The sequence below is a fragment of the Podarcis vaucheri genome, assembly GCF_965113315.1.
Source record: "Podarcis vaucheri genome assembly, chromosome: 2".
NCBI lineage: Eukaryota > Metazoa > Chordata > Lepidosauria > Squamata > Lacertidae > Podarcis > Podarcis vaucheri.
In genome coordinates, this window is record NC_138760.1 from 125162173 (window position 1) to 125171078 (window position 8906).

An 8906-nucleotide genomic window follows, 5' to 3' on the forward strand; every position below is an offset into this window, starting at 1 on the left:
AAAAAGAAATGCCCTCTTTCCCCCTCTTGCACTTTGATTTATAGCTTTCTGCTTTTGTTTTTAAATTGTGGCTTGGTTTCACATATTGTCAACATAATAACATCAACCTTTGTGGTTTTCTTAAAAAAAGACTCCTCCGTGTGCCTCCGACACGAGACGCCAGGAGCCTGGCAACTTGAGAACAGGCCTTTCCTGAGGTGCCTCCTCACTCCTGGAACGCTCTTCCCAGGGAGGTTCTCCTAGTTCCTTCCTTCCTAATTTTTAGGCACCAGCCATTCAGCCAATGAGTGAATGCAGAGCTGCGAGTGATTTGTAAGTGGTTTAGATACCAGGCAATAGGAATCCCCCGAGGCCTCAAAAGCTGCTTCTCCCTTCCTTTGAGTGTACTTATTCTGATCCTTGTGCCTTTAACAGCTGTGTAGCAGGCAGAATTTCAACAGGTTAGGCTATTTCTCAAAGGGAAATATAACTTTAGTGAAGCTTTCACATGGTGTCACAATTTCAGTTGCAGGTGCAACCACTGATTTATGGTTGATAAAGTCTTCATCTATACAGAGGACCAAGTCTTACTGAATAAACTCCAGCTTGGCTTCTGCAATTCACCAATCTTTTAGGGTTCTTTGAGCAGCTCGGGCAAAGTGGTTTAACCATCAGTTTCTCCCCACCCCCCCAGTTATTCTGGAAACTGTAGCTCTGTGAGGAGAATACGAGGTCTCCTCTAATCCATATCAGCACTCTTAACAACCTTCAGCTCCCAGATCTCCTTGGGGGAAGCCATGACTGTTTAAAGCGGTATCCCATTGCTTTTACTGCATGGTGTGAATGGGGGCTGAGTGTGCTGGAAACTGCAATCTAAATTGGAAAGCTGCATCCATTTTTGTTCTGAGGAGCCAGTGAAAACAGAAGAGCACAAAGCATAATATTTACACAACTTTATTATTCAGGATCGGTAGTCTCAAAACAAATCTAAAAAGTAGAAGCAGCTACTGTGCCAATTTTACATTTCCAACGGGGAAGCCTCTGAAGCCTTTCAAACTTCCCTTCCTTCCTTGAGTCAATCCTTCTCTTTGGTTTCAAGAGCCTAAATTATCCCCAACTTGGGTAACTCAGCCGGATGAACAGAAGAGCCCTCACATTTATTGGGGTGCCAAGAGAAATTCCCAATGTCAAGAGAGAAAGGTGCTGGTTGAGTGTGCTCTGGCCAAGGAAAGAACTGAGTTTTCTCTAGATTCTCCCAAGAGCAATTTTCATAGCCTAAGTGATTACGATAAAGCAACTTTATTACACACACACACACACACACACACACACACACACACACACACACACTTATCACATGGAATCCACACAAAGAATGGACCCAAAACCTGAGGCAATGTATTTTAGCCACTTAAAAGACTCAAGAACCCACCCAAAGCATGGATTATGTGTGTGTATTGGGAGATTCAGGGGGGATGTGGCCTCTGGGTGGCTCCTGCGATGCCCAAGAGATGGACGCCGAGACTGAGGTCACATCCGCACCAAACCTTTACAGCTCCTTTGTAGCTATTATATGGCTTTCTCAAAAGAATTCTGGAAACAGTAGTTTCAACCTCATAGGTCTAAATTCCGGACACCTTTACGAACACCTTTAAGTTCCCAGTATTCTTTAGGGGGAAGCTTTAAATATATTGTGTGGATGTGACTTTCTTAGGATAGTTGAGGAAGTTACATGGTTTCCATCCGTTGTGCGTTCTCACCTTCATGAGGTCTCGATTCATCATCTAAACGCTCACTGAGATTTGAATCCTGGTTGGGTGTCTCCCTTGTGTGGTGCTTTTGATGCCTCTGCAGGTATGATTTACAGGTGAAGCTCTTTCCACATTGTTCACACTTGTACAGTTTCTCTCCTGTGTGAGTTCTTTCATGTACTTTAAGGTTCGAGATATGTGAGAAATGTTTTCCACACACAGAACATTTGTAGGGATTCTCCCCTGTGTGAGTTCTTTTATGTACTCTAAGGTTTGAGCTGTCAGTGAAGCTTTTATCGCACTGCAAACATTTGTAAGGCTTCTCCTTTGTGTGAGTTCTTTTATGTACTGTAAGGCTTGAGCTGTCAGTGAAGCTTTTCTCACACTCCAAACATTTGAAAGGCTTCTCCCCTGTGTGGATTCTTTGATGTCTAGTAAGGTGTGAGCTGTAATTGAAGCTTTTATCGCACTCCAAACATTTGTACGGCTTCTCCCCTGTGTGGGTTCTTTTATGTAGTGTAAGGGTCCATTTCTTGCGGAAGCTCTTTCCACAGTCTGCACATTTATGTGATTTCTGTCCTGTGTGAATCTTCTGATGGGCAGCAAACTGCTTCTGATTCCTGAAGCTCTTTCCATACTGCTTCACCTCTGTAGGGCATGTGGGGCTGTTTCCATTGTTTCTGCTCCCACTGCTTATTTCTCCAGATTCTGCCGTTTGAATTGTTTTCTCCTTTGTGGATGTTCTCAAAGCACCTCTGTTTTCTGGTTGTTCTCCTTGCTCAGTGAAGAAGCCACTTTGAGAAGTGATGGATTTGTCTGTCTTCCATTTTCTGTGGCTTCTCTTTTCCCTCCTTGGTCCATCGTGACTCAGCAGGTTCTGCTCCACCATCTCATCCTGTGCTGTTTTCAAATATTTCCTTCTCTTCTGTCTCCACTGCAAAACACCTGCTGGATAAGAGAGAAGGAAAACATGGATGTCAGAGAGAGAGAGAGATGGAAACTGAGACATTCTATGTAATATGTTTTGTCTTTTTGATACACTTTTGGGCCATTGCTGTCTAAGCGGGCAGTAAGTTGCCATCATGGGTGAGCTTTCTTTCCACTCCGCTCAATATCAGGTTTTGCTGTTGCCTCAGTTTCACCAGCAAATTTCTACCTGTAGAGATTTTACTCTCGAGAGGATATATTTTCTCAGTCTGCAGGTGGAAGCTTACATTGGCTTTAGGAAGCATAGCTATATTGTTTGTCCATCAAAAGGTTAGATTAAGATTTCTAATTCTTGATGTATTGAAACTTTTCTAATGCTCAAGAGCAGACAATACAGCAAAAGTAGCAGACTATGAACGTAGGGAAAGTAGTTGTGAACAACAAACAAAACAACAAAAAGTACAAAGCGAAATTGAAAAATTTCTGCACAAGGCATATATATAAATATATACAACTCAAGAGCAGTACAGTTTCCCTAGCAAACAAAAGCTACATAGAGTGGGTCCTATGTCCATTACTTTTAGTGGGTCTACTGTAAGTTGGTGTAGCATGGGATGACCTCAAAAATAGCCTTGTGTGCTTGTCATTAAGACCTGGAGCTAAGAAGCAATTCTGCCTGGGACCTCCCTCCCCAATATGCATTACCCGGGAGTCCCATTACTTACCAGTATCCATACCTCTCTGAGCTGTGGCTTCACTGGGAGCTCTTCCTTGAAAAATGGGCCTCTGTCTAACCATTTCCTCATGCACAATGCAGGAGTCTTGTTCCTTGGTGGCATCAACAGCAGGCTGGAAGGTGGATTCATTGGGGCCTTTCCAATCTCTTCCACCAGCAATAGGTTTAACTACATCCTCCCCTGGGTGTGTTTCCTCAGGATACCCAATTCTGATATGGACTGTGTGCTTTTGTAGGACACCTTGGTCATACACAATGCAGATGTCTTGTCCTTTAGCAGCATCACCAACAGTCTGGGCTGGAGGTTCCCTGGGGACACTGGAGTCTAGTTTGCTGTGAACAGTACCCTCCACTGAGAGCGTTTCCTGCAAACATGCTTTTCTCTCACAGATATTGGGGTTGTGCCAGATGTTTTCCTCACCTACAATGCACACATCCTGCTCCTTAGCAGTACCAGGAACTGTCTCCAACATGATTTCCCAGGGGGATCTGCAACTTCCTCCATGAAGAAGGGGTACCTCCTCCTTCTCCTCAACTGGGTGGGCTTCCTGCTGACCCTCAGTTCTCTTATGGACGATGGGCTTTGGCCTGATGGGTTCCCCATAGACAATGCACAGGTCTGGCTCTCTAGAAATATCAAGCACCATCATCCTGGCTGTGGCATCAACAACAGCCTGGGCTGGAGTTTTACTTGGGACACTGGAGTCTCCTTTGCTGTAAACTGGACCCTCCCCTGAGCTGATATTCTGCAAACACATATTTCTCTCGCAGGGGTTGGGGTAGTGCCAGATGTTCTCCTCACCCACAATGCACACATCCTGCTCCTTAGCAGCAACAGGAATTGTCTGTACTGTGATTTTCCAGGAGGCTCCGGAACTTCCTCCATGAAAAAGGGGTTCATCCTCCTCATCAACTGGGTGGGCTTCCTGCTGACCCCCCGTTCTCTTGTGGATGATGGGCTTTGGTCTGATGGGTTCCCCATAGACAATGCACAGGTCTGGCTCCTTGCAAGTATCAAACATCATCATTCTGGCTGTGGTCCAACTGGGCTCCTTGCAACCTTCTTCGTAGGCAAGGGTGTCTTCTGCTTCATTTACTGGCTGCCACTTTCCCTTTGCCTATATAGCAAAGTAGATTGTTTGAAACAAGGTATCTTGAGAAACAGGAAATACAGAGAATTACAAGCATAAGAAGTATCCTTCTCAGCTTTCAAAGGATACATTGTGTGTCCCATATGTACACTAGACACCCTCCATCTTACTGTTTTAGGAAAATAGCTCCCAAATTAATCTTTTCCTTCATGTTCCTTCATGTACACAAAAGAATAGTAACTTTGGCCACTAAGCTCAGTACTGTCTACACTGACTGGAAGCTGCTCTCCAGGGTTTCATACAGGAAGCCTCTCCCAAGCCCTACATGGAGATACTGGGGACTGAACTTGCCACCTTCTGCAATGCAAGGCAGGCATGCCACCACTGAGCTGCCTTCCTTCCTCCTAAGACTCTTGATCTTTGCTCCAGGAAATGTAGCAACCTCCACCTGCAGAAGCCCTAATTCACATCCTATCCCTCTTTTCCTTTCCGTTGTGGACTCTGGGTTGCAACTCTGCCTTAAACAAGCCACCCTCTCATCTTTGTGCTTTGATTTATGAGGTGAGCGGCAGCCCTTTTTGTACATTCTTTATATTTGCTATTTCATGATATGGCGAACCTCACCAGGAAACAATCAAATATCTAAAGGAATTGCAGGAGAAACTGTAAATATTAATTGGATACATGGCTGCGTAGTCCCCGGTAGAGAGCCCCAATTAGAACTGCCAAAACAAGATCAGATATGAAAGCGGCTCAGGCTGAGGGAAAAAAAAATGGAGATGGCTGATGTGCAGGAAGAAAAAAATAATGGCCTCCCCTACCGGGCGTGGGGGGGGGGGCTGGAGCTATTTGATGGACTATAAAAGGGGGGTATTTCACACAAAATTGGATTTGTCTGAATGGATTATTCTCATATATGGATTAAGGAGAAAGTGAGGTGACTCTTGGATTTCTGCTGGCTTTCCTAAGGCCTGTGGAAAGCTGGCTTGGATTTTAGAGGTACTGAAAACAGTCTCTGCATAAATACTGATTGTGAAGTATGCTCCATGGCATTGTTTTTTACTGAAACATTGGCCCGTTAAGAGATCAGAAAGATCGCCATGCCATAAAGTTTATCAGTTGACGGAGTCTTGGAAGAGAGCCCAGAGTCTTTGGAGCTAAAAGCAGTGGAGCGGAAGAAGGGGCCATTGGGAGGACTGTGTTTTATAAGCAACTGAAAGAGAACAACATGGCATAAAATTTGCCTCTTGCATGTTAACAGATATATGGACTTTGTTAAACAAGATTGAGAGTCATACACCAGTGATTGTGAGATAAGGATGGTTAAGATCGGAAATATGAAATTGGAAAACAACAAGAGAGAAGAAAGCAGAAAATAAAAGACATTTTCTCTTGAGATCCAGAACATAGGAGGTCCCCTTCTGAATTTTTTTTAAGTTGCACTGTATATTTGGCTGTACTGTTTGTATTATGATTTGGCAAGATTTGATTTGTCACCAATTAGAAGGTTTTTAATCGTAAATGAGTGAACAAAAAACAAGTCCCCCCTTAGGGAAATATTTCATTAATGCAAAACACGAAGGCAAGAGACGCCCTTCCCAAGCCCCACCCCATCTTAACCTCCCAGGGGAAGAAATCTCTCTCTTGCATCCTTCCTTGCTACCCACATTCCTCCTCCTGCACAATGAGAAATCCCTTGTTTTCACTTTCTCATTCTTCCAAAGGCCTGTCATCCTTGGACTCACCCGGGTCCTATCTTGAGTTCTTGGTAGGCTCCAGCTCACCCCTTCAGACAGGCAGTGGTCAATTCACAGACTTTCCTTCTTCATCTCAAGCCCCTTCACTGTCCCCCTTGGGAGTTTGCTCAGAGAAATGGGGCCAGGTGTTGATCGTTTATGTGGGAAGTGCAAAGGCTGCTGGGAAGTGGAGTTCACAGAAAAACAAACTGTGGCAGGCCGGAAGTGTGATCTGAAAAGAGAAATTAAACAGCAGAGAGAGAAAGACAGAAATGCCCTCTTTCCCCCTCCTGCACTTTGAGTTATAGCTTTCTTGTTTTTTGTTTTTATTTCAACTGTGGCCCGGTTTCACATACTGTCAATATAATAACATCAACTTTTGTGGTTTTCTTAAAAATTTTTTTTGACCCTAGTAATGTTAGCTTGACCACAAGCTAGTCCAGCATTCTATTTTCTACAGTGGCTAATCGGATAGCTGTAGGAAGACCAGTTACTGGACGTAGAAGACCCAGAATCTGGTGTTCAGAAGTTGAGGGGTCCTGAACATGATGGTACTATTGTGCATCAAACCTTTTCTAGCAATGAATTTTATACACTGTAGGGTTGCCATATGTCTGGGGAAACCTGGACATGTCCTCTTTGGGGGCGCAACATGCCCACCTGGGCAGACTTTTTCTTTTTAAAGGAAATGTCTAGGTTTTGGGAGGGTTATTTGGGCTCAGGCAGCTGGAGACAGGCCTGCTGCTCCAATGGTTTTAACTGTTTTACATTTGTGTGTGTTTGGTTGTTCTCTGTTATTATTGAGGGAGTGGAGATGTGTCTGGAAGGAGAGGAGCTGGGAAGAATAGCAGAGTCCCCCATCACAGTGGTTCAAGGTAGGGGGAGGTGAGGGAGACCGGGTTATGCCCAGATGGCACACCCCCTGCTGGTGTTAACCCTTGCCAGTCCTCAAGCCATCAGGCTGAAGCCGGATAGACGGATAGGACCAGTGCCTAAGCCAATACCGCTCTTAAGTAAAGGTAAAGGTACCCCTGCCTGCACGGGCCAGTCTTGACAGACTCTGGGGTTGTGCGCCCATCTCACTCAAGAGGCCGGTGGCCAGCGCTGTCCGCAGACACTTCCGGGTCACGTGCCCAGCGTGACAAAGCTGCATCTGGCGAGCCAGCGCAGCACACGGAAACGCTGTTTACCTTCCCGCCAGTAAGCGGTCCCTATTTATCTACTTGCACCCGGGGGTGCTTTCGAACTGCTAGGTTGGCAGGCGCTGGGACCGAGCGACGGGAGCGCACCCCGCCGCGGGGATTCGAACCACCGACCTTTCGATCGGCAAGCTCTAGGCGCTGAGGCTTTTAACCACAGCGCCACCCGCGTCCCTGTACCACTCTTACCTGTAACCAATAAAGTTGTGACCAATTTTAGCCCATTACCCTTAATTATGGTGTCTTGTGTTGTTATTTACCACTGGTGGGAGGCGGGAACCCGCCACGCAAAGCCACTTCTGACCTTGGGAGGAGGTGGTGTTGCAGGCTCACGCCCCCAACACGTGCGCGGTGGCTGGCTTGCAGCCCCACGTGAACTGGGGAATCCTCGGGCCGCGTCATCCTCTGAGCCAGCCAATTGGCTGGCTCGGGGTGTGTGGTTTGCCCCATTTAAGGCAAGCGCAGCCCGGGGATCGCCCTCTTTCAGATCGCTCAGCTGACCGGTTTCCCACCCGCCCGCCCTTCAAGGTTTCCTTCTGACCTAGCTATGGACTTTGGTTGGTCGCCGTTAAGGGGCCTGGGAGGAGTTTTTTCCACTTAGCAAATTGGCACCGGCCATGTGGTTTTTTGCCTACCTTGTAGCAAATCGCCACAACTTCTCTGGTCTTGGCAGTTAGGCATTGGTAGGGGGATTGTTATGTAGATGAGATGGGGGAGGAGTGCCATCCCCCAAATATTGAAGGGTAGTTCGGTGAAGGATTCCGGGGGGCGTTGCCTTGTCTGAAGCCTATGGAGGTCAGGGCCTAAAGTACGCCCCCAAGCAGTGACCCCGGGGGGAGTGCCTAGTTGATGTGCATCAGTTCCTCTCCCCTAGTAATGCTGGAAACTGTAGCTCTGTGAGGAGAATAGCAGGTCTCCCCTAACCCATCTCAGCACTCTTAACAACCTTCAGCTCCCAGAATTCCTTGGGGGAAGCCATGACTGTTTAAAGCAGTATCACATTGCTTTCACTGCATGGGAAACCCAGCAATATGGTCAAAATAAAAAAAATTTCTTCCAGTAGCACCTTAAAGACCAACTAAGTTAGTTCTTGGTATGAGCTTTCGTGTGCATGCACACTTCTTCAGATACACTGAAACAGAAGTTGCCAGATCCTTCTATATAGTGAGAAGGTGGGGAGGGGTGTTACTCAGAAGGGTGGTGGGAATGGGAGATAGGCAGATAGCTGGGAGAGCCTGTTGACGACTCTTAACGACTGTAATAGGTCTTACAGGAGAAGGCAAGGGGTGAGGAGGTGAGAAATGGTTTAGTCATGTATAGTGAGATAAGAATCCAATGTCTTTGTTCAGCCCAGGTTTTTCCATTGTTTTAAGATCTCAAAGTAGCTGTTTTACTACAAAGGAATTTCAGAAACAGACTGGAAAGAGAAGCTGCTGAATTACAACTCATTACCAACTTAAAACAATGGAAAAACCTGGGCTGAACAA

At 46.0% G+C, this 8906-nt stretch overlaps 2 protein-coding genes across 3 annotated transcripts in view; both read right to left on the reverse strand.

The window, feature by feature from the left end:
- Nucleotides 1–545: 545 nt before the first annotated feature.
- LOC309526119 (uncharacterized protein) lies at nt 546–2624 on the reverse strand. The gene has a single exon (XM_082212027.1). The coding sequence runs from the start codon at nt 2617–2619 to the stop codon at nt 1708–1710; it is 912 nt and encodes a 303-aa protein (XP_082068153.1). The 5' UTR covers nt 2620–2624; the 3' UTR covers nt 546–1707.
- A 608-nt stretch (nt 2625–3232) lies between these two features.
- The window catches only part of LOC309525094 (uncharacterized protein), a 29956-nt gene continuing 24282 nt past the window's right edge, over nt 3233–8906 (reverse strand). The window contains exons 1-2 of one of the 2 annotated variants that reach the window (XM_082210483.1): nt 4614–4918; nt 3233–4511 (exon numbers count right to left, since the gene is read on the reverse strand). In XM_082210483.1, the coding sequence (XP_082066609.1) occupies nt 3375–4421 (1047 nt within the window). In that variant the 5' untranslated portion in view covers nt 4422–4511; nt 4614–4918 and the 3' untranslated portion in view covers nt 3233–3374. Of the gene's footprint in view, nt 4512–4613; nt 4919–8906 lie in introns of those variants that run through there. The other variant, XM_082210482.1, reaches the window with a different exon arrangement.

Bases quoted from the DNA above. Each gene is read 5' to 3' on its own strand.
- LOC309526119 (XM_082212027.1), bottom strand. From the start codon at position 2,619: ATGGTGGAGCAGAACCTGCTGAGTCACGATGGACCAAGGAGGGAAAAG.